The sequence below is a fragment of the Perca flavescens genome, chromosome 14 (assembly GCF_004354835.1).
Source record: "Perca flavescens isolate YP-PL-M2 chromosome 14, PFLA_1.0, whole genome shotgun sequence".
Classification (NCBI taxonomy): Eukaryota; Metazoa; Chordata; class Actinopteri; order Perciformes; family Percidae; genus Perca; species Perca flavescens.
This window is the reverse complement of record NC_041344.1, coordinates 29,805,912-29,832,053: the sequence shown is the minus strand read 5'-3', so window position 1 is coordinate 29,832,053 and position 26,142 is coordinate 29,805,912. Positions and strand designations below refer to the sequence as shown.

Genomic DNA, 26,142 nt, shown 5'->3' with positions numbered 1-26,142 from the left:
CCAAATAAATTAGATTAATTAAAAGTTGCCCAACATGCAACTCTTAGAAACCAAATTGGAAGACATAAAGTAGGCCTAGTATTTGGGTGAAATAAACCTTTAAAACTACGAGTAGTTGGACAGAAAGTAGTATTAGGATGGAATAAACCTCTAAAATGTTTGTGGTCATCAACCGGAAGGGGAGGGACTTCCCCTGCAGTCAGAGGAAACACCACCCCCAGCCACCAGGGGCGCTGCGCTGCTCGGTACACGCATGGACGTAGGGGACACGTCATGCAAACAGCAGCTTTACCCTTCTGAGCATGCGCGTTCAGTCCTTCTCAATATCGGAGATTGGAAGAGCAGCAGTGGACGGTAATGGTCTGTTCCTTTATTTCTTTTAACTGTACAAACTGCAGTCAATTCTGACTTGGTATTTTAGAATGAGATACATAAACAGGACTGGCTCAGTTTGAATGATGTAGACGCTGTCGTTTAGTGTAGCGTTAGCTCTGTCTCTGGGAGCTAGCTAACGTCACATAGCGCTAACATTAACGATATATCTCGGCTTGTCCACGTAAGCGTCTGGAACAGTGTCGAGCACTTTGACGTTAGAGTGAGCTACAAATGTCAAACGCATGAATTCATCTATTGAGGAATGCTGTCAACATTTTAGAACAATTTGTAAAATAAAGCTTTGATTAAAAACTATCCGGAAACCTCTGGTCGGTTTACAGCTTTACAGCTAACTGTTAGCCGGGGACATATTCAGTGATTTGTTCCATAAACATGTAGTTTCTGTAAATGCTGCTAGCTTCATTAAAGTAGAGATGGAGCCTTGTTAAGTTCACAGCCAGATGGCTGCACTGAGCTAGCGAGTATGTGAGCTGTCAGATGTGCTGTCTCCTCTGCAGATGATGATGATGATGATGAAGATGGTGCTGCCCGTGTTTCTGCTCCTGGCTGTGTTGGGCCTGGGCTCCGGAGAAGAGGGAGCCCGCCTGCTGGCCTCCAAGTCCCTGCTGAACCGCTACGCTGTGGAGGGCCGAGACCTCACCCTGCAGTACAACCTCTACAACGTGGGCTCCAGGTCAGGCTCAGTGCTCGGCTCCAGTCTCTCTCTTTCTCTCTCTCTCTCTCTCTCTCTCTCTCTCTCTCTCTCTCTCTCTCTCTGTGTCTCTGTGTGTGTGTGTGTGTTGATATTATAAACTGTGATTAAAACAACAGTAAAGGCTGAGACGTCGCGGCAACACACGCGTACACAATAATAGTGAGACGTCGCGGGAAACCTGTTTTTCTGCAATAATGTTCTCCTTGGACTGTGCCGACATCAGCAGCACCAAAAAAAGTACAAGTAAATTCACAGTTACTGTTTTCTGTCAGATCGTTTATGGATCATGACGTTTCCGACCGCACTCGAAGGCATCTTTATTTCACAGGAGAGAGGGAAGGAAAAGAGACGAGCGATACCTAGCGAGTGCTTTGTTCTTGCAGAAAACGTTCCGCTATTCCGTAGACTCCTGGGCAGTTCAGTGCTTGTGTTTGGTGTTTTTAAAACTGTCTTGTGGCAGAGATAGAGGCAGTGTTGTTTCCTGTTCCCCACACCGACTCAAAACACACCGACAAGTCTGATGTACGCGCACATGACTGCCCACTGCAGCGGGACGCAGGGTGGAGTTTCTACAAAAGTTGAGTTGGTCTCAACTTTTCGCCACAGTTCTGACACCATGTAGCCAATGGGTCTGACTGTCTGCAGCAGCACACAGCTGGCACAGCTGGCACGTCGAGTCAAGGGGAGGGTCCACTTCTTTCAGAGTTGTTCGTAGCTGATAGGGAGCTGAATGTTGGGGACACATTGTGTTGCTAGATGCTAGAGATGCTTGTGTTTGTCCAGTACGGGCCAGTCAGGAAACCCTGGTTCCTGACTGGCTGGAAATCCCAGCCATCCCTCAGCAGTTGGAAATGTGGAATGTTAGCAGAATGTGACAAATATATAGTACTATAGCTGCTATTGTACTGGGTTATTTATCTGGGTGTGTTCTGGAAACATTGGTCATACGGTATAATTTAGATAAACAGATTAATATAGAGTTGTATGAATGGCTGGCTCCTAAATGATGGGACGAACTCCCTATTGACATCAGGACAGCTGAATGTCTACACATCTTTCAAGCAGCAAAATAAAAACGCATCTCTTCTCTATTGGCTAAGAAAAAAAAAAACAGCACTTAACCATTGTGCTTACATCTGATTCTTTTTATGTACTTTGACTTGATTCTTGCGGCCGGAGTTTGGACCTTCATGGTTGAATGTGCTTAATGTTGTCACTTTGGGTAAAAGGGTCAGCTAAATGACATGTCTTCTCTCTCTGTCTCTACAGTGCTGCTCTGGAGGTGGAGCTGTCGGATGATTCTTTCCCCCCTGAAGACTTTGGAATCGTGTCAGGAATGTTGAATGTCAAATGGGACAGGATTGCACCGTATCCTTGAACTGAAATGTCTTGTTATCGGTCCTCTCAGCCTGCGGTTGTTGTTGTTGTTGCTGCTGCTGTAGGATGGAGTCACTAATGGAGTTTAGTGGGAGAATGGGCTCCACGCTGACACCGATTCACTCTCTTGTCAAACACTGCTGTGATTCACTGTCACAGATGAAAAACAGGGGGTACTGAGCACGGGGTGAAAAAGTTGAAATGATTTGTCAACATCCCAGACTGCTGAACCTACAACACAGTAGAACTGATGGGGACGGGGAGAGTTATTCAAAGCTTGGCAGGTAAAGGTGTGTTCATGTGGCCGAGATCGGAGCAGTCAAAACGCTGAGTGTGTATGAACACAGAGCACACGCGTGAATACAGCAAAACATGTTAGCACACAGAACATATCCCTCTGATGTAACAACTAAAATTCTAGAGAGATGCTCAGGTCATGAGTTTTTTTTTTTCCTCCCGTTTTGAATTGGTTTCAGATATGCATGCATGGACTCATTGATCATTTTCCAGTTGTCAGATTTAACTGTTGAACTTCCAGAGCCAGCAACGTGTCTCACACAGTGGTGCTGCGCCCCCTGAAGGCCGGCTACTTCAACTTCACCTCTGCCTCTGTCAGCTACCTGGCCCAGGAGGGAGGACAAGTCGTGGTAAAAAGCCCTTGATCTTGATGCTGGAAGCAGTTAAAGTGTGTGGTGCGGTGAAGCTGAACCAGGTGTGTGTCTGTGTGTCCCCCCTCCTGCAGGTTGGCTACACCAGCGCCCCCGGCCAGGGAGGCATTCTGGCTCAGCGCGAGTTTGACCGCCGCTTCTCCCCCCACTATGTAAGCGTTCCACTCACTGTAATACCCCTCTCACACCGAAAGGGGTGAATTGATGTAGTAAATTACTGTGTGTTTATGGGGGTGGGATAGGGGGACAATAATGTCTGTAGATTTGTATGACTTCATGTATCTGTATTGTATATTATAAATACTTTTTCTGTATTTTAATGTGCCATATACCTGCCCAGGAACTACAGGCGGTTTTTTGTGCACTGTCCCTGTTCAAATAACTAAATTACAAATGGCTCCACCAGGGTTAAACCCAGGTTGATGTTCACTAGTCTGCCTTTTGCAGACCAGTAGCAGAGTTTAAAACTCAGCGTAAGAACATAAACGTATGAAAATAAGTTGTTTGTCCAAATCCAAAGTAACACTCAGTATGTGGTGTGGCCGCCAGCTGCATTAAGTACTGCACAGACCTCTACAATGGCAGGCAGCGTGGAATCAACACGTTCCAGAACTGGCACATTAGAACCTTGATCGTTAGTGATTTTTCTCTGCTAAACTTTAGACCCCCATTGCACACCGAGCATGGATAATAAAATGAAATGTCCCATGTGTGTCTGTTGTAGCTGGACTGGGCTGCGTTCGGCGTGATGACCCTGCCCTCCATCGGCATCCCGCTGCTCCTCTGGTACTCCAGCAAGAGGAAGTACGACTCGCCGAAGACCAAGAAGAACTGAGCTGGGATTCATCAGGTGGGGTGGTGGGGTTGGGTGGGTGGATAAGGGGGCCACAGGATCTCTGAAAAGCTTAATAACCCATATTGGGGTTGAAAGTACAGTGACCAAGGAACAGGGTTGTGATTTGATCAAACAGGCAGCGTGATTCAGGAAGAAGAGCAGAAGCAGCATCAGTACCGTGTGTTTCTCCCCGTGACCATGGCTTGGCCCATCCTTCACATCTGCAGAGGGTTCATGTGACAGAACAATTACTCCTGTTGAGGGTTTTGTGGTTTTGTAATTATGGAACTGAATTCAGATTTGAAGTTTATAGCCAGGTGTTGAACGTCAAGATGAATGAATAAAAACGAGCTGGGTTTTTCTAAAGCTGTGTCTGTTAGTTTCTGTAACCTGACATTCCATGGAACCACGAGAACAGATTTTAAGGTTATTGGCTGATGTGTAAACGTGGCCGAATCAATCAACAAATCATCGAGCATTAGCAGAGAACAAGGCAGCCTGGTGTAACTACCATTTTTTTTTTTTTTTTTCCACCTGGACCCTATTTTCCTATGTTTTTGTCTAAGTGACTAAACAATCTTTGACGTCGGTCCAGTACCTTCCCAAATTAGCTTGTTTTGACACTGACATGCTCAGGTTAATATTGTTTGATGACAGTACGGAGTGGATTTCTAAGGAGGTCGACTTTTCTCTTAAAGAGTAAGATCCTTTAGTTAAACGTAAAAACATCCGCAAAATTGCGTTTGCTAAACCCACCAGACTCTATGTAAATAAAAAGTAATTTTAGCATCGTGAAATACACTTCATTCAAAGTAACTAGATAAAACTGAAAAGCTGTTTTGGGTCGTCTTTCCACTTGTCTAGCAATAACAACTCTAGTTTTAGTTGAAATAAACATTTTACAGATTTACATGTGAAAATATGTCGGCCATAGACTTCAACACAACCTAACAGCTGTGAAAGTTGTGAGAGGATGTCTGAGACATATTACAGGTGATTTGATGTCAATATATTCATAAATTAAAAACCTATTAAAATGATGTTTAAATACACATTTTATAGACAACAGTTCAGCGATATTGATATGGTATTTTCAAAGGATATTCTTTCACAAGTTGAGAGAATATATGTAGAAATATTACAGGTGGTTTGATGTCAATATCTTGACATCAAATCAGAAATGAAAAACCTGTTAAAATTACAATCTTGAAATGTGCAAAAAACATTTCCTGCATTTTTCTATTTGAAAAGTTTCTTTCTACTAACTCAGAAGTGTGAAATGTTTAAGGACTGCAACTTTCTATTATGGAAGTGGTTTGAGATTTATATGTTGAAAAACTAAAAAGTTATTAAAGATTAAAATGAGTAGTGTTGCAATTTTACAACAGTCCCTAACTACCTCAGTAGTGACGGGCGACATTCAGTTCTTTTCACTCTAAACTGCATCGTCATTTTATGGTGATTTGGAGTTAACTAAAACTGTGAAACGTCTGTCTCAATAAGTTCTCCAACATACCCTGAAACTGGGGGAAATTGAATTATTGACACACAGCTATTGAAGGTAACCTCCACGAAAACCGACGAATGTCAGACATTAAACTGACTTCACCCCGGTTGCTAACGAGAGGCAATTGGCGAGGAATCGCATGTATTTAAATGCGATCGTGGACGTAATTCAGTTACTTGTGACACGCCAGCAACCGCTCAGTGGGACGTTAGATGCTGTGGAGTCAAGAGAAGACGGGGAAAGTGGGCTGTTTATGTCAATGATGGGAGTAGGCTATACACTGAGGAAAAACCCAGCCTTAGCAAAAACATTCAGCACTATCCCGACAAAGGCCGCATAGCCTACACATGACATTCAAAATGAAATGATAGGGTTTATAAATAAGACCGTGACCAGTGAAATAGTAAAAGAAGTAGGAGACAGCTGGTACACCTTGAACGTGTATGGGACCAAGGATCCAACAGGTTGTGAGAATGTGGCAATTGCAGTCCATGATTTAGATAGCAATAATGAGACTTGCGAGAGACTGCTCATAATTGCCAGTACGAAGCACTGTGATGCCTTAAAGTGCTCATGTTATGCTTTTTGGCTTTTTCCCTTCATTTATTTTGTCTTTTATTATCTTTTTTTGCATGTTATAGGTTTACAAAGTGAAAAAGCCCAAAGTCCTCCCCAAAGGGACTTACCATCTCCAACAGAAAACACTGTTCACCAACTGCTCCAAACAGCTCTACTATAGTCCAGCCTTTACTTCAGAGACAAACGTGGTCAATTGTAACACACATTATAATGCTCGCCTAGCTGCTAGCGTGGCACACCCTCATACTCTGCTCCTGACTGGCTAGTAGTCCTTACCTAGGTACTGACAGGGCACGCCCTCATACTCTGCTTCTGACTGGCTAGTAGTCCTTACCTAGGTACTGTCAGGGCACGCCCTCATACTCTGCTTCTGACTGGCTAGTAGTCCTTACCTAGCTACTGCTCATGTGCGACTCCCAACAAAGATGGGACAGAAGTGAGATGTCTCACTCTGTAGCTAAAAGAGAGAGCTCAACACACAGGGTGAAAAGAAGAGCTGCAGCAATGTGCAGTACAAGAAAAATATGGTGTTTTTGAAAATTAAACCAAGTAAACCTATTCTGATATAACCTCTAAATACAATTATGAACCTTGAAAATGAGCATAATATGAGCACTTTAAGTCTGACAAACCTGATCCTCTCTGAGCTGACAAAGGCTGGCTTAGCAACGGTCAGTGCTACGGTGGTGCAAGTGTGATTTCGGGGAAAAGAGGAGGTGTCCAGCAAATACTGCAGGTAGAAAGACAAATGTTCATTCCTTCAACCATCCGTTACATCTGGTGGTTGTTGATGCTATGTCATCGGAGAACGCTGCAGGCTTTTTGTTATGTGAGTGACATGCTTTATAGGTTCATGGAAAAGCCAACTGTGGCTGCAAAGAAACGCCTGAAAAGACTATTAGATCAAAGGTGGACCGGTAACCTTGGCACCGTGTCAGTGATCGTGAACACCTATGAGGCTGGCAGGCAGTTCATTGCGGAGATTGACAGCAGTGGCATGCGCTCCAAAGTTAGAGTTGCTGCAGGGCTTCCTAAAAGCAGTGCAAGAGCCCCACTTCAGGTTCACTGTGGTTATGGTCCACAAAATCCTCACCCTTCTAGACCCTCCTAACAAGGTGTTGCAGGATGGAAAAACAGACTTCTACACTGGAGCGATCGTTGTTAAAAGTGCTTTGGATTGCGTGGAGAAGCTCAGGGGTGACTCGGGAGTTTGAAGCCATTTAGGCAGACTGCACTGGCGGCCCACCTGACGTATCAGAACCAGCAACTCCTCCGCCAAATAAAAGAATAGGCCATACGGGGAGGTGATGTGCTCATGCTGTGAGTTGTATGATTTGTGTTTTGTTTGTTTTAAATAAGAATAAACATGTTAATCATAAAAAAAAAATTTAATTTTGAAAAATAGCCCTACGTTTGAATTATTAAGCATTTTGGGGGATAATGCCTGGGTAAATTAACCCACAAAATTTTAGCCCCTTCGCAATTTTTACATGTCCCCTTAGTCATTTTGTCCTGGCGCCGGGCCTGGTTCATCACCATTATGTTCCAAACTCTACATCGCTTTTACGTCGATGCATGAGATTTAATCAATTAAAACTGTTCCTGTCTCTTAAACCTGAGTTAGCCTGTTTTAAGTTACATTTAAATGCAGGACTTTTACCAAGTATTTTCACAGTGTAGCCTACTATAGTATACTTTTAATAGAATAGGGAATAGAGGAGAGAGAAGGAGGGGACGAGGGGAGGAAATAGTGAGAAGAGAGAAGGAGGGGACGAGAAGAGGTTATAGAGGAGAAGAGAGGAGGGGATGAGAGGAGGAAAGAGAGGAGGTGAGAGAAGGAGGGGACAAGGGGAGGAAATAGAAGTGGAAAGAGAAGGAGGGGACGAGAGGAGTAAAGAGAGGAGAGGAAATAGAAGGAGGGGACGAGTGGAGGGAAAAGGAGAGGAAAGAGAAGTAGGGGACGAGAGGAGGAAATAGTGGAGAAGACAGAAGGAGGGTTTGAGGGGATGTTATAGAGGAGGATAGAGAAGGAGGGGACGAGAGGAGTAAAGAGAGGAGAGGAAATAGAAGGAGGGGACGAGTGGAGGAAAAAGGAGAGGAAAGAGAAGGAGGGGACGAGAGGAGGAAATAGTGGAGAAGACAGAAGGAGGGTTTGAGGGGAGGTTATAGAGGAGGATAGAGAAGGAGGGGATGAGAGGAGGAAAGAGAGGATGAGAGAGGAGGGGAGGAAATAGAGGAGAGAGAAGGAGGGGACGAGGGGAGGAAATAGAGGAGAGAGAAGGAGGGGACGAGGGGAGGAAATAGAGGAGAGGAGAGAGATGAAGGGGACGGGGGGGAGGAAAGAGAGGAGAGGAGAGAAAAGGAGGGGAATAGAGGAGAGAGAAGAAAGGGCCGAGGGGAGGAAATAGTGGAGAAGAGAGAAGGAGGGGTTGAGGGGAGGTTATAGAGGAGGATAGAGAAGGAGGGGACGAGAAGAGGAAAGAGAGGATAGGAGAGGAGGGGACGAGGGGAGGAAATAGAGGAGAGAAAAGGAGGGGATGAGGGGAGGAAATAGAGAGGAGAGAGATGAAGGGGACGAGGGGAGGAAAGAGAGGAGAGGAGAGAGAAGGAGGGGGACCCCCCCCACCCTCCAGGCTGCAGCTGTATTCCCCTGGAGTTTCTGTTGCACAACTTAATCTTCATTATCTGCTCTACCTACCACTGTCTTGCTTTCTCCTCATCCTCTTTTTTTATTATTTTTTCACCTAAATAAGGATAGATTTCATTTTCCTGTAACTTTCAATTCAGAATATTGGCTATCATCAAAGATTCACCATTCATGGGTACCGAAGACGTCACTGCCGACATGCCCACCGCCATATTTGTGTCCGACACAGTAATAGAGCTACACAGAGCTAGGCTCCAGATACACACGTTTTTAGATACAGGCATGGCAACAGCGCATCTTAATAATATTATTTGTAATATGAATTTTATTACCTCCAACTGTATTTTGTCGCTTGAAATCTGCAAAGCGTCTGACCCAACTTACTTTTCCTGAAATTTACATTTACCTGCATTATGTAACGTTACATTACATATGGCATCCCCATACAACTGAGATAGCCTGAAGTTTTTCAGAGTACAGAGATGCGTCACTGTGATAGCAGCATTTTGAGACATTGCTGCAGAGTGAAGTTAGTTAGCCCTCGGTGGCCCCCTAACGGCCTGGGGCCCCAAGAAGTTGCCTGGCATCTCTGCATGTTTTCCAAGCACTCTGCAAGATGGAGATCACCTCAGGCTCCCAACCATTTTTACTAACACAAGTCCATTAAATGAACCCTTTATTTCAATTAGTAACAACTCCCCCCCAAACAAACACACACACACACACACACACACACACACACATACTATGTAGAACAAAAAGAGTCATGGACACAAATGCATGAAGTCAAGCTTTCTTCTCTCTTGTTGAACTCTGCTAAAGAACAGAGTTGATACAGAAGTACAATGGAGAGTGAAATCAGACAAACAACATCCTTAAACAGAGAACATACAATGAACAATTGCTATTAGAAGACAGCTGAAAAGTTAAGAGAGGGCTAAAAACAAAGTACAAGAGGCACATTTCAACAGTTCACCAGTTGAGGAATGAGGATAGACGGAGCAAAGAGATGATGTTGAGCAGTGAAACCACAGCCTGACAGGGTGCTGGAGCTTCTGGATGGTTAGCTGAAAATACAAAAAGCGAGAGAAGGTGGTGAAGTGTTTTATTTTTTTTTCAACTAATGCAAGCGACACAACATGTCAGCAGGGTTTTCTCCGATGATATACGTGGCTGAGTTTATCAGTCCTCGTCTGTCACCCAAACAGGGAGCTGTTTCACCAAGAGAGCAACAAATGACTGCCGCTTGCAATACATTTGTGAGTACTGCTAAGCTCACATCAAGTCAAGTCATTGACTGCCATTCATTTTGACGTCACTTTGACAGCAAATAATTTTACATCTGAAGCGTATAAAAGGCTTTATTTGTCCATTGTTTATTTCTAAAGAAACACAACAATGTATAAAAGGCTCCATTACCTTGTAACTCACGTTATGGCTCCGTAGCAGACGTTTTTTTGTAAAAATAGGCTAACGATTGTGTCATAACCACTCGACTTACTGTCTCATAGTAGAGGAATTACTGTATAGTACAGGAGAAGTTCACAGGCAGTTTGGACTTACATTGCCTGTTTAAGTTTAATTACTAATGTTAACTAGCATTTTAGTTAGCAATAATTAGCCTGTGTCCATGTTATCTCCTTACATATACCTACGCTCTCCGTCTCTGTAAGATTGGGAATGATTTAGATTTCTTTTGGCACAGCTACCAGAAGACTTCCAACTTTCAGACAGGTTGCTCACGTCACATCTACGTTGTCTCTCTCAGTTGGAGGCTGCGCAGTAACGCTCAGCACTCACCGGAAAAGTGACTTCTAATATCCTTCACTGGTCTCCGTCCAGAGACACGGGATCTGTTGGTCCATTTCTTTTATTGTCTATGGCATTCCCTGCTACTTGAAAACAAAGAAGATGGCTGCTGCTGCTGGCGAACAGCGGCCTTTCAAATCGGCTTTGGCCGCGACTCTGGAAGACTTGGAGTTAAGCACTGAAGTCATTCTTAAAAAAGGAAGATGTGTTCGGTGTTTTGCCGACCGGATACGGCAAAAGTTGAATCTATCAACTAGCGTTGCTCTCGTTGGTTGTAGGGCTATCCTATTGCGTGCAGAGGGAATTTGAAAGACAACCATTTATCCCGCCCCTTGGATTGAGCTCTGCCAATGGTGAGTTCCTCAGCCTGGTGTCAGGCTAAAGGTTGTAAGCAATAAATGAACATTAACAATTGAACTGCTGTACTCCAAATATTCTGTCAGTGGCAGATGATGTCTTTTTTTAGCTGAATGAAGGCTTCTGGACACACTGAAACACTTCTGTTGCTGCATAAGGACAGATAACTGACAAACTTTCATGGCTCGAATCAAACAGGATCTAAACATTATTAGTCTCTCTGTGAAGTGACGTATAACAAGTTAGGGTTAGCCCGTCTTACTCCAGACTGGACTGGGAAACACTTTTACCTACATGATGATACATTTCATTCAAGTGTTCATAGAATGCAAAAAAGTGTTTGCCCTCCAATTAGATGCTCAACCTTCAAAAATACAGATCAGTTCAAAAGTAGGAAACGGTGGCACACCATCAGAGCAGTCGGTGTAAAGGCCGGCTCTGTAAATGACACATATCAGTACTCACATAGAGGTCATGTCGTTGAGGGCGTGGTCCAGTTCCTCACTGATGGCTTTGTACTTGAGTTTCTGTGCATACAGCTCATCTGTATGTCCACACAGAACAAGACAAATTTAAGAGAGGCTGAAATTAGCATTGTGGAATATGTGATAATAAAGATTTTTAGTGACCAGAGAAATAGAAACACATGGACGTTTTTGGCAATTCAATAGAACAGAAACTTGGTTAGAATTGGGGATAATCTATTCAACATGTGTCTAGAATGTCGTGATTCTATACAACTACAGCTCCAAACTATTACAATCCAAACGCTATTTAGATAGAGAGTGAAGTTATTACATTTTTGGATGCACCTCAACTTCTGCTTTCTATATGAGTCAAAGTCAATTAAGTTCACTTCCATTACCATGTATTAACCTGACCAGGCTCCAGCTATTTTCTTATCATCACTTATTGCACTCTCAACCAATCTGAAACCAATCTTACTGTCTCAATGGATTTGTTGGTTTAGTTGTTTATGTATTTCTACTGTCAGTTTAGCTGACAACAAAATTATAAATTTTCACCATGTTCCCTGATCTTATAATAAAATATATTTAAACCTTTGACAAAAACGACAATACAATTTTTTTATTAATATCTCAAGGTCAATAATGGAGATGAGCGCAAGTTCTTTCAGGATGACTTCCTAAACATAATCACTCCACACTCTCCTGAATGGATCCGCTGTAGAGGTGTTGACTTTAGTCTTAACCAATCAGAAGTTGTCAAGAAATCTCGAGCCAATCACTGCACGACATCCCTGTTTTAAACCTGTCTCTCTCTGCTGCTAAGTTGTCATTTCAGGAAAAGTGCTCCACCCTCCTCCTCCCCTGCTCCTCCAGTCTTCGCCCCTCTCGGCTCCTGGGTCCCATTCCGGCCGGCCTCTGCCGGCGGCTTTCGGCATTGGCCTAGTGTCTAGGCTCCATCGGGGGGTTCATATTTCGGCCCTACCCCTTTTAAAAATGTTCTCAGGATTTCTAAATGATGGTGGAGTCTAATCTCCAAAGACTGTACTGTACGTTTCACGCACATGTTCAATAAATCATCACATATCTGAAATGAAGTCTCCTGATTGAAATAAAACAGGCAAGGAAACAACCAACCTCTGCAGCCTCAGGCAGGACCAGTCTACTTCCTGTCTAACCCTACAGTCACATTAGCTACAAAAGACAGCGACACACACTCGCTTGATGGGTGTTCCTGGGCGTGCCTAGCCTACTCCTGGTTGCTTGGCAAAAGTAAACAGAAATTCTCTGTTGCTACCTTCAAGCATGTTAGGTTAGATTGTACAGGACCGGGAACATGGACACCACTAAAGCGTTTTACTGCTTTGCGGAACTAAAGTTTGATAGAGTTGTTTCTGTGACCGTTTGCATAAAATAGACTTCTTGTCTATTTTAGTCCCGCCTTGCTCGTGGCAGCGGCAAGTTCGTCTCTTGTCGCTGGCAAACGGCCACTCCCATTGAAAATGAATGGCAGCCTGCCGCTTTGTCCCTGTCTCTTGTAGCTAATGTGACTGAGGGGTAAGCTGTGTGACGCTCAGAGCAGACGTTTCCATGGCTCCCATCCCCACACCGTCATCCTCGCATCACAAACCTCTAGTTCTTATGTATTGTAAAGTCTACTAAATGGGTGCACTTAGTATTGGGTAAAAGTGAAATCAATGTTGTACCTTCCAGATCATCGATCGTCTTCTCCAGCTTGGCCACAGATCTCTCAGCAAACTCAGCTCGGGTCTCAGCCTGAGATGACAAAGCACAAGTCACCGTCCGACCAGATAACATCTGAGGTCAACAACCTGAACAAACACGTCTCGCACATCTTACTGAAATGTGTAGGGTGGATTTACATTAGAATATGTATATTTATGTGTACAGGTTGAGGGTTTAGGATATCATCAGATGTCCTCCCCCAGAAAACGACGGTATAACTCGATTGTACAAGTAGCTCATAACTAGGATTGGGCATCGAGAACCGGTTCCTACTTGGAATCGTTTCAAAAATTCCAATTCCAATGGAATCGTTTATTTATTGGAATCGTTTGGGAAAAATTTGGGTTCGAGCAAGTTTCTGGTCACATGATTAAACTGCCACAGTGGTCACATGTTATGGCCAGGTTTTAAAAGAACGTTCATAGATGTCGTTTTGGGAGTCATTGGAAATGGACTTCTTCTGTTGTTTAGCTATGAGGACATGTTGATACCATTCCTTGGCGCTCACCTCTTTCAGCTTGTCAGTCAGGATCTTGATCTCTTCCTCATATTTGTCCTCCTTTTGTGAGTACTGTGTTGAGAAACAACAGAATTCAGGTTCTGATCTTTGTTTAAGCAATTTGGCAGGTGACTCCACATCGACTTTTAAAGTGCTCATATTATGCTCATTTCCAGGTCCATAATTGTATTTAGAGGTTATATCAGAATAGGTTTACATGGTTTAATAAAAACTGCACACTGTTGTACTGCACATTGCTGCAGCTCCTCTTTTCACCCTGTGTGTTGAGCTCTCTGTTTTAGCTACAGAGTGAGGCATCTCACTTCTGTTCCATCTTTGTTGGGAGTCGCACATGCACAGTAGCTAGGTAAGGACTACTAGCCAGTCAGAAGCAGAGTATTAGGTGATCATTATAACGTGTGTTACAAAGTGACCACGTTGGTCTCTGAAGTAAAGGCTGGACTACAATAGAGCTGTTTGGAGCAGTTGGTGAAAGTGTTTTCTGTTGGAGATGGTACAGTAAGTCCCTTTGGGGAGGACTTTGGCCTTTTTCACTTTGTACATGCACAAAAAAGATATATAACACAATAAAGGAAAGGGAAAAAGCCAAAAAGCCTAATATGAGCACTTTAACGTAAAAAAAGGTATGGAAAAAAGAGATAGGGCATTGGTGCTGACACAGTCCCCGCTCGGTGTAAAACTACCTTCACACAGGTTACAGTCTTAGTATTACATTTGAGTGGATTTGCAGGAGGACAAGTCGAGCCAAACCAAAGCTAACCCTGCTGTGCCATGCTGTGTCGGCCCTACCTTCTCTGCCTGGGCCTCCAGAGACTTGAGGTTGTTGGTGACGTTCTTCAGTTCCTCTTCCAGTTCTGCGCATTTTCTGGTTTAGTTTGATTTCAGGGTAGTAAGAAAAGAAACAGGAGATAGTAAGGACATCCGATTAGTTTGGAGAAAACTGTGAACAGTGGAGAGAGTTGCACATTGTAAAAAGAGTGTTCAGGTCCTTCACTTCAGTGAAAGTAGTAATACCAAGTAGTAATACCACAATGAAATACTCCAGTGCATGTAAGAAGAATGGGCTGTGGTAGCGGCAGCCTACAGAGCAGCTCCTTCCCATCCTCCGTACTTCAATAAAGGGACTGCGAACTGCATTTGGTGGTGCTACGCTGTGTTGTAGAATGGCAAACCTTAAAAGTTCTGCTTTCAAAATGTACTAAAATAGAAGTACAGAAGCAAAACGAACTGAATGTTCAAATTACAAATGCCCATTGTGTAGAGTGGACCATCAGTGTGTTATTATATTACTGAATCCTCATTATTATTAAGGCTTTTTAGCAGCATTTAAATCTTCTGGCTGTGTGGAATCTAAAATCAGCCAATGGTAGTAGAAATATGCAAAACAGAGTACATAGTGCTTTGTAAAATGAATCAGTGTTTTGTGACAGCTTGTAATGTTTCTGGACTATGATTGATGAGAGCGAGGAAGGCCGGCCCTAACTGATCAGCTCATGACCTTGTGACACACAGCCAATCAAATCAGAGGAGAAGAGAACTCACGCCTCGGCCAGCTCGGCCCTCTCCTCCGTACGTTCCAGCTCTGCTTCTACAATCACCAGCTTACGAGCCACCTGCACAAGAAATGATACATTCAATTATTCATCCATATGATATATCCATATGAATATTAGACGGCTTAAAAACAGGATCAACTCCTTGATAGTCGCCAATAAAAGAGATATTTATTATGTGGACAGAAAGTTTATTCATGTGCACAAGCACTGAAAAAGGGAATTTTTCATGATCTGTCCCCTTTAAGGAGCTCTACATGTTTCTAGGGTGGCGTTTCTCTCCCTAACCTGTGGAAGAGGTTCATTCATTCATACTGTATTTATATGCCTGTTAGTGTAACACAGAAGGCCAGAAAACTGCTGAACTAATCTGGAGCTGGCTACAGTGTGTGATTGATTGATTTCACGCTATTGTTTATTTTGTATTTTTTGACTAACAATGTAAAACATTTCATGATGGTTTTTAGATTTGATAGTTTCATTTTGTCCATTTTCATTTAGTTTAGTCTAGCTTTTATTACGGGTCACAGGTATAAAGCCATTTCTACACAAACTAATATTAAATGTGTTTGGCCTGTCTGTTCTAGGGAGTGAACCTAGGGATTCATAACACATGAAGCTCCATCTTCTCTTCATTTGTTTCCATTAAACAAATGTGAGCCCAAACCGCTAATCAGCTTATAACGCCTAGTCACACACTTCCAAATATTTGCATAATGAGGGTCCCTTCATTTAAACTTTAAGCATTGAGAACTTTGTAAGTGTACAGACAGTTTATTAAAAAGACAGTTTAGAAAGACCGTTCACGTATACAGGCGGCTGCCATCTTGGGAAAACACGACCAGTCGAACGCCGTCCAACCAGTAACCAGTAACATAGCTATATAAGCTTATTAGCGATTTGCGCGAAAACTGGTCACATTCGATTAGCATGAAAACAAATCCCAGAGAACAATCGACTAGGTACCCATGTGTTATTAAACCCTAAGTTCAATTTGCACCGGAGTTGTCCTTTATTAAGTGTACTATTCCAACATGGCTTTTAAGGTCCATATCCCTCTGATCCCAGTGACAGCAGGAGATCACCTCTCGCTCTCATCAGCAGCCTTCTCAGCCTCCTCCAGCTTCTGCAGAGCCGTCGCCAGTCTCTCCTGAGCTCGGTCCAACTCCTCCTCCACCAGCTGGATCCGTCTGTTCAGAGAAGCCACTTCTGCCTCAGCCTGAGCACAGAGAAACATGGTTGAGAGACACACCGGCTGCACAGGTCTGAACTGCTTACAGGGAAGTAGCTTTTCCTCGGCTCTTTTTTCAAATTCCAATGCTAAATCAATTGCACATTTATTCTGAAACCAATTTGAAAAAAAAAATTGTTATCACATAGTGTAGACACACTGGACCTTATGGAAAACAAGTTCCTTGCTGAAGACCAGCAGATGGGAATAGCCTTACATCGTGGTACTCCATCTGTGACAAAGTGTGTGTTGGCCCAGACGTGTTAACTCTTGCTGCGATGCTTTAACATTCAGCCTGCACAGACAAATACCTATGTAAATAATGTACATGGCAAGGAGAAAAGTGGTAGGAGAAGCGCTATACCAATTTTGCATTTAGGACTCAGGGTATTTTAATACATAGTATTTTTATAGTTTATTGTTGAGTAATAAAGCTGTACAGTCAAGTTGTTACTTGGTAAAAAATCTAGGTAACAACCCAGATATTCAGCTAAACGTAAAAGGGTCAAAGACAAATAAGGATTTCAAGTTTGAAAATAAATGAAAGAGTTCAAAAAATGCCATTTCTATTTTTATTGGAGTGTTCTATATACATCTTAACAACAGGAATTTCATTTAGAAATGCAGTTTAATTTTTTTGTGATGAATCGTGATTTATTCCATGAAAAATGTCCTTCCTGGGTAACGGGAATGGATTTAAAACATATTTAAATGTCCACCTTTTTAGCATATAAATGTTTAGGCATATCCATAGTTACAGCTAACCAAACATGGACTGTTCAAAAAAACTAAATTTGTAACACAATTTATATGATATATTTGGGTATTTATAATTAAATGGGCTCATCGTTGGATTTTGGTCAAACAATATTCCATGCCAAAATCAGAAAAATTATGAAAGATGTCTTAAAATGCTTTACAATAAAGGTTATCCGATTTTTATTGTATACTCAACAAAAAGGAAAACATGACTGTGTAATACCATGAAAATCTGTGTTAAATTACTTGACTGTGTCATTGTTACTCAGGATGACATACCGTTTGCCAGGAATGACTTAATGCAAAAATGGCATAAAAGATTAAAGAAATACATATTATTGTATTAATATAATCTAAAATTATCAACACAATGCTTGAAAATTGATAAATACTAATAAAAAAAACTACTTTCATTAACATGTCCAATCTGGATAACACAGGACATGTCCTGGGTGACAGAAGATCTTCGTTATCCAGGATGGACAAACTGTTATCCAGGAAGGACAAAAACATGATTTTCCCACCAAAACTCTGTCAAACATTGCATACTCAGCTAAAATATATCTTAGCCTTTGAAACATTAATGACATATTTCACATGAAATAGGCATTTTTTAAACATCAAAACATCAAATATGTTTTATTAGCGTTATCCAGAAAGACACATGATTTTTGGACATAGCGCACAAGTGACCGAAAAAGCAAAATAAAAACTTTTTTAAGAGAGAATTCCTAAACTCTCCAGTTGTTTTGGGGTCTTCCAAAATCTTCTTTATGATGTAATATCATATTTCATGACTATGCAATTGCATTATGGGTAATTTATGGATTTTAAGGTCTGTTACCCAGGAAGGACATTAGGAAAATCCAAAAGTAAGGACAAAAGTATTTCTTGAGTAACATTTACAAATATGGGTAGGATTGTTACTATATTTGTAGGTATCACTGCAAACATCGACACAATTATGCCAAAGTAGATAATGAATGCGCCTATTATTATTTTTGCCTTTTTTGTCACATTTTTATACTTAGATTTTAAGCCCGGAACGTTACCCAGGAGGGACAGTTTTGTACTTCTGAGCTCAATAGCTCTTTGAATTTTATTTTTTTTCAATAAATACCTATAAAAGTGAGTAAAGAGGGGAGAGTTGAGTAGTATAATGTAATTTTTTTAAATTTATTTTTATTTTTTGCATTATGAATATGCTTTGGACACCATAATTGACATGCCACATCTTTGACCCACAAACTGTTGATTTATTTAAAATCATGACATGCAGTACTTTAGGCTAAATAAAAGAGAAGAATAGTAAAATGCCCAGTGGCTACAGGCTTATTGTTATTCTGCTGTACAGTTCTGTGTATGATTTTTTTTAAAATTATGATATCCTTGCTAAAACTGCTGGGGTTCAGTAATTTAAAGGTTAGAGAAAATCGAAAATGCAGTGTTGATATTGTCCCATACAGGGCCCAGAGCTCCTAAATCCCCTGTTGTTCTTGTCTTCCGATGTCCTGTTGTCTACAAAGTCGGACTTACTGTTCTCTCTTCGGACATCAAACCATCTAAGAAGTAATGCACGAATGCTTTTGATTCTACACATACTGTAGTTGGAAAATCACGAGTAACGGTGAGTCAGCAGCCTTACATCACGGTTCCAATGGTAACGGCTTTGAAGTCACTCGTTAAGTGGGGCACCGGGAATGAACGGAACAAGGTCAAATCTACAATGAAATTTAGGATTATTTTATATGGGTTGCGTTTAAATAAATTCCCATATGTTAAAATGTACATACACGTTGCTTTTTATTTGTTTGCTTTTGACCTTTTGAAAAAAGGAAAGTCTCTGTGATATGGGATGGATGAGATGTGAGTGATTTTAGTTGATGAACTAGAATTGGGAGCTTGCTCATCCTAGATCCCTGCCCTTACATTGGTATTTTTGCCAGGCATTCTTTTAAAAGAACAATGGCCTTGCTGACAGCTGTACTTTCTATATGTAGACTCATTTCTCTCAAACTGAAAGGAGGCAGAAGATTACAGCCTGGAATGTTTTCTTTCCTCTTTAATGATTGTAGATTAGCATGGTTGGTGGTAAAGTTATTATATATATATATATATATATATATATATATATATATATATATATATATATATATATATATATATGTAGCAAACATTTTATATAAATCACTGACTCCAAAAGGAAAGAGACTAAATCCATACTGTGACCCAGGAGGAATGGATTAAGTACCTAAAATGGACTCTGACCATTGTTAAGCCTGCAGTCAAGACTGAGCGGCTGACATCATTGCCAAAATAGGGCTCTGAATCCCCCCCGACAGCTGTGAGGAGTCCATGCAGAGCATGATGGGAATGGAATGTAAGGGAGAAGCCTGATTTATACAGACAGCATCACAGCTTTAATCAGAGCCTCAGGTTACTGAGTCAGTGATATTTACAGGTTTACTTTGTGCAGTGACAGTTCATCTACATAATCAGGTAGAAAAAATAAATACAAATAGACAAGGTACTTAACTAACCTTTAACCTAAAGAACTAACTAATTAACTTAAAGAGGCAACTCCACTCTAACACTTGTATATCTAGGCCTAGGTTCTGGTACAGAGGAGTATGTTTCTATTCTCTGGAATAACTGGTGAAGCATAGACAATATCATGTCACAAAGTGAATTAATCACAACATTTGCATATTGCACTTTTGGAATTGTATTACTCACATCAGCAGCCTTCTTGTCGGCCACCTCAAGCTTCTCCTGAGCGTCCTTCAGGGCTTCAGAGTATTTATCAAGCTCATCCTCTGTTCCTTTCAGCTTCTTTTGCATTTGCAGAATTTCATCTTCATGCTGATGGAATAGAAGATTAAACACAGAGTCAGCAGGTTTGCAATATCACGTTCAAAAATGTAATCATCAGACAATTTATTAGCATGCTTAATACATTGTTTGTAAAACCCTGGATTATAATATATGTATTCCTGTTAAAGGTCAGTCTCAAAACAATACTCACATGCCAACATGTACATTGAAGCACCTTTTGTTTGCTGTGATCAGTCCTTCATACTGGCCATTAAAAGATCCCTTCCTGACATGCTTCTAATGGGAAACATCCTGTGCAAAGAGTAAATGAAATACCAAAACGACTGTAACTTTGGAAGCTTTCCAATCAATATGACTAACTCCAAGTGCAAGAAGTTTAGCTTCCTGTGTGTTTGTGTAGCCTGTCTACTTTGCTGTCTCCATGGCGGAGAGGAGGCAGTGAGGCTCAGGCTCTAGCTGTTTGGTCAAACCTGGAAAACTCTCGACAACCTCCTGGATCTATTTCCTTCAAATATGTTTACATTGCATGTATAATGTTTGTCCTAATGAATGCCTATATATATTTTATTATTATTTTATTATCTATTGGTAGTACTGTGAGGGTCTAAAGACATTGGTGTTGGATGCTGTACAGACCCTATACAGGCAAATTTGTGATATTGGGCTATATAAATAAAACTGACTTGACCTTAATGAAGCCTCATAATAACTTCAGATAAACTACAGTTTTACTCATAATGAGGACTATGGATTTTTTCACCCAGAAAATTACCATATAGGTCCGTTGTGCTTATAACGACCCATAATTACGTTTACCCTTTTGGGCGTCACCCTCTAGTGGCCGTAGTAATTAGCAAATGAGGAGAGTCAATTAGCACTTTATAATATGAACCCACATATGTAAAGCCCGTGACACACCAACCCAATGGCCGACCGTTGGCAGAAAAGGCAGTCGGACTGATCAGTTGGCTCCCCGAGGTCCAAAAAGTGCAAAGTCAAACACACCGAAGCGACGCCGACTTGATTGTCGCCCAAAAAATTTAAACCGGCAGCTGATTGGACGAAAGCGTGACTTGGGTCTGGCTGCTCCCGGATTTTTCAACCGGGCATAATGGCAGCTTCGTTCGGAATACGATCTCATATTTTAAGATAGTTCACCGAAACGTGTTTCTGAAAACATTTTCAGCGAGAAATAGGCCATGCTGTTGCTGAATCTGTCTTCATTTCAGATCGACAAAGGTCAGTTTAAAAGATTTTCGTCAGATTTCGAGAGGCTTAGTCACACTCATCCCGCTCGTCATTTCCGGGTTAGCACTCCAACCAATCAGATTGGTCATTGAGTCTGGCTGCCCGCCCTCTGACCCAGCAAGTCAGGTCGGCCAAAATGAAGGCCGACAGCTCCTCCGACGGACGACGGCACGGAACACACCGAACAGACTCGAGTCACTGACCTCTCCAGACTGTCCAACGGCCGATTATCGGGTTGGTGTATCAGGGCCTTAACAGACGTAAGTCCCTGACTTGGATATGTTCTGGCTGTAGTTAGGTCCTTGACTCAATTTAAACTGGCCCATGATCTCAACGGTTATATATTGATAAAACCTGTTTGCAGACAACATGTAAGGCGAGAAGCTTCAAACTAGTTCATATCGGCATATGTCATCAGGGCCTGTCGGATTTTTTTCGCAAAGCCACAAAAATTGTTGAATGCAGCCTTTCCAAATCCAACATTGGCATGGTGTGTTAACACCACATACTGTAAAAATAATGGACGTAGCAGCATTGATGTCACCCATTGGTTTGTGGACTGTTGTTTTGAAGCATTGAGTTTGGCAGTATGGCAATCGCCATCTTGTTTTTTTTAAACCGGATGCGACAAGTGTTATCGAGAGGGTGGAGCTGGGGGCATGACAGTAGCCAGTAGCGTCTATGGTTGGTGCTGATTTTCAACCCTTCAAGTGATCAGGAGGAGTTTTACTGGCCAGTAAACACAGACCTCCAGGTAGTAGAGCCATTCATCTGCATATACAGCAGTACAGAAAATCTGCAGACTCTTCCTTAAGTTACCAGCTAGCGCTAGCTAGCTAGCTGGGTGACAAGGTGCTACCAAATGCTGAACAAGATATTTGATGAAAGGGGGCATGGCTAAAGCATAGGGGGCGGGGCAAACCAGCACCACATAAAAGGAACTCCCTGCTGAGTGCAATGATGTATTTTCTATTAATGGTCTATTTTAATGTCCACAGTGTTATTATGGTTAGCATTGCCAAGCCTCTGTTATGATTGACAGGTCCTAAAGCATCCCCTGCGTTATCCTCTACATCATTTACTAAATGAACATCATGCTGTAGTGAAGACTTGAAACTAGCGATTGAGACATACATGCATTATGAAAATGTTTACTGAGGTAATAAATCAAGTAAGAAGTAGGCTCATTTTCTCATAGACTTCTGTAGAAAGAGACTTCTTTTTGGAGCCAGTGGAGTCACCCCCCTGCCGGAAGTTACAGAGAATGCAGTTTTGAAGAGATTCATCTTTGGCTTCACTTTTAGGGGAATTTGACCCTAATCCCCAGAAAAGCACTTCACGTGAAGCATACTGATGCTCATAGGCTGCATAGACATTTTCACCAAGATTACCTTTTAACGATGCTATAATTATGTAAAAATCGTACTCTTTGCACTTTAACATTTATAGGTCATATTAACATAGACATGTAATATAGTATATGTTGTAGTATAACAGTGCAACATATTCAAATAATAGAGTATAATGTAAAAAAATTATACAATGGAGAAAGAGAGTTCACCAGACGCTGGCTGTTAGTTGGGCAAATACATCTTTCGTGAGTTTGATTTGAACAAAACAGAAGTCATCACAGCTTATATTAACTTCTGTTCCCAACAACGCAAAACAAGATCTACAAGTACAGAGAATGTCTAGGGTTGTATCAAACACAGGAGGCTTGCTTTGCAGAATTAAGGACCAAGCGACTCTGAGTTCGTGAAAAGTGCTATATAAATTCAATTTATTAAGTGCAACTAAGATCAGCACAGAGGGAGCAGAACCACAAACTCAACACAGCTAAAAGACAAAACAGGCAATCCACTGGAAAGGACTTCTGTGCAAAGAAATATGAAGAAACTGTGGGCCACCATGAAATCTATTAGAAATATGACTCCCACTAGGAAACCACAGTACACAGCAGATGGAAACGCTATGCCAAACTATGACAACTTTTATGGTAGGTTTGATTTACAAGATTTATTTTTAGAACGTGACAGTGTCATTGACACCAAAACAATTAATGATTGTGTTCCAAGGATAGAAATGAGTCCCACAACTATTTAAAAGAACACACACCAATAAGGCAACGGGCCCTGGTGATGTCTCAGCTTTCCTTTTGAAGACATGTGCAGAGAAACTAACACCGGTCTGGGTCTCTGTCTTTCAAAGGTCTGTTGAGTCACATATAGTTCTCTCTCTCTAAGGATTATAGCCCTGACCTACATTGTAATCAAGTGTCTGGAATAGATAATGGTGTCAGAGCTGAAGTCAAACATAAATGTACAGCTAGATTCTTATCAATTTGCATATACAGTAAAGACAATCATGTCACCGATGATGCAATACTAACCATAATACACTTTACTTTGTAACACCTGGAAAAGCCCAAGACACTGGCTTTAGTGAGGAGGGTAAAAAAGTTTGTGCAGTGGTGTATTGACCATCATCTCATGGTGAACACTAAGAACACAGAAGAAATCATTTTTGATCTGGGGGATCATTCTCCACCATTGGTCCGCAACGCATGTATTACCCTAATCCTGTCTACTTATAATTGGGTCATCATTCAAATAAACTGCATTCTCCATTACGTTTTGTGGGGTGGCGTATTTTTCCATTGTGTTTGGAATGCGATTAGATCACCTACAGATGTGTTCTGGGTAACTTTGGGATTAGATCTCTGCAAGATGTAAAAGTGATTAGCAAGACCACATGAAAATAATGTGCCCAGCAAGTTGAAAGGCCTCTTCCCGCCATCTCAATCTACCTGGTGTGAGCTACAATTAATAGCACTATTTTGCTTGTCTTCCTCGCATAAGTGCAAGTTATTTAACAATGAGATAACATGACGTGATTATGCTTTTCCTTACGGGTACAGGGTAAGTAAGGATCAGATAATCATGAAGTATAGCCTTGTGAGGGATTACTCAACATCGACTCAGTATGATGTATCAATCAGTTCACTTGGGGCTACACAAAAGAGTAACTAATGATTAAGTAATCGTTATTAGCTAGGTGCTGCTCAGAGGCTGATTGAGAAATAATCAGGGCCAACTCATGAATAAAGTGGTCAATATGTCTATTCACAGACATTTTTATTTTTTATAATTGGGTGCTCCGATTCTACCAGCCAGTGAAGTACTAGACATTCTTCTACAGTATTATACATTGTGGAACAGATGGTAGCGCAGGGATGGGATTCCAGCATTCTCTTCATTTTGCAAATGAAGCTGTCCCGTCCAAAGATACATTTAGGTAGATCCTCTTCCCCCATGATAAGGTAGTACATTCACAACATTCCAGGTTTCGGGCCATTTTGTTTTGTGAAGCATTGGGCTCAGGTGGTTCAGGTTGGGCAGTGGGAAGATTAAAAGCAGCAGAGCAAAGCAAAACAAATAACTCCACGTCTCTAGGATTCAGTCGGGTCGGGTCTTAAAGATGCAGACAGGCCGGGTTCGGGTCTCAGCTTCAGGCCTGAGTAGAACTCTTTGACTCTTAGACTGATCAGATTGTCATCATCCAAAGCCATAATGGGAAATAGTTTGAAGATACCATCCAGAGATGATAGATACTACCTCAGATTTATATCAGTCAGAAACAAATGAAATTGTGATTAATAGCTTTTTGTAACTGCTCCCCTAATAACTTCATGAGAGAGAAACATCTCAGTCACTTAACGGAGTGACAGGTAACCTTATGGCTAGAAATCCTCCTCTGCCTCAGAGAACTCTAACACTGAGTCACACCTGTTTAATGAGACTATTTCTATGTCATTCGATCTGTGTTCATAACCTACCAGTTTGCTTCTGTCTTCGGCTGCTTTCTTGTCTGCTTCAGCTTGTTCGGCCTGGTCCAGTGCATTCTCCTTGTCCAGCTTCAGCATAAGCATCTTCTTTTTGATGGCCTCCATTTTGCCTGAGGTTTAAGTTTAGAGATGGGAAGACAAACTGTTGCAGGACCGATGACCTGAGAGCCTGGTGGAGACACTAAACTCTGACAAAGATAGAGGGAGACCATTTATACGAGGAAGGAGGAGACACTCCCACTACTAAGCCCCTACACTACCCTCCACTATCGTCCACATTTACCACTCACATTAAGTAGACCTGTTTGCCTGATGCTTGGAGACACAAATATCTACTGCGAGTCTGGCCTGTTCCTTGTAATGTAACTTTCATTTCCCTGCATGGGATCAATATAGTTTCTCTAATATGAAATAAAAGGGCTGAGCTATAAAGAAGACACGACAAAGGAAATGCGTTTGTCTTTTTCCGTCTGCCACACACTGCTCAGATGACAGAGCAGACAAAGGTCAGATGTTGGTAGCTGTCATTTGTGGCTTTGTGTTTGACTTCAGTTATAAATGTGTTATCTTAAAATGCTTCAGGGTACTTTGATTCTTTCTCTTCTACTACTCATTTTCTTCAAAACAGACTTGATAAAGAAGTATGTTGTAGCAGGTTTCCATATTAGATTTTACTCCTGTTGTTGCCACCATGCAGTTAAACTACAGCTGTTGCTGCCATTAAGAGAACAGAGCACTGTTCCATCTCATATCCATCTGACAGCCAGTTTACAGTCAAAGACATGCCATGTGGAGCTGGGTGGGCTTCTATCACAGTTATTTTATATATATATATATATATATCATCATCATCAATCATAAAAACTCAGTGACCTTAATTAATGTATAGCTGAGTTAGAAGTGCAACAGGACTGAATAAAGACTATTAGTGTATATCATGGTTGGAATGGTTTTTAATCTTAATAATTCATAAAGTATAAGCTTATCAATAAGAAAGCTCAAAGCACTCATGTAAAACGTTGGACATATTAGAATATGTTTTATTTTTTCTGATGAAAGGACGTTATTCT

At 41.5% G+C, this 26,142-nt stretch overlaps 1 protein-coding gene and 1 pseudogene across 2 annotated transcripts; one reads left to right on the top strand and one right to left on the bottom strand.

Moving 5' to 3' along the window:
* Positions 1-253: 253 nt before the first annotated feature.
* Positions 254-4,336, top strand: ssr2 (signal sequence receptor, beta). Of its 2 annotated transcripts, none has more exons than XM_028597636.1 (6): positions 254-360; positions 894-1,069; positions 2,360-2,458; positions 3,006-3,114; positions 3,210-3,287; positions 3,860-4,336. In XM_028597636.1, exons 1-6 carry the CDS (start codon positions 358-360, stop codon positions 3,968-3,970), a joined length of 576 nt encoding a protein of 191 aa, XP_028453437.1. In that variant the 5' UTR covers positions 254-357; the 3' UTR covers positions 3,971-4,336. The 2 variants fall into 2 exon arrangements, with proteins under 2 accessions (XP_028453437.1, XP_028453438.1); XM_028597637.1 differs by having other exon boundaries at positions 257-354.
* Positions 4,337-11,330: 6,994 nt separating this feature from the next.
* LOC114568002 (tropomyosin alpha-3 chain-like) lies at positions 11,331-25,274 on the bottom strand (annotated as a pseudogene).
* Positions 25,275-26,142: the final 868 nt, after the last annotated feature.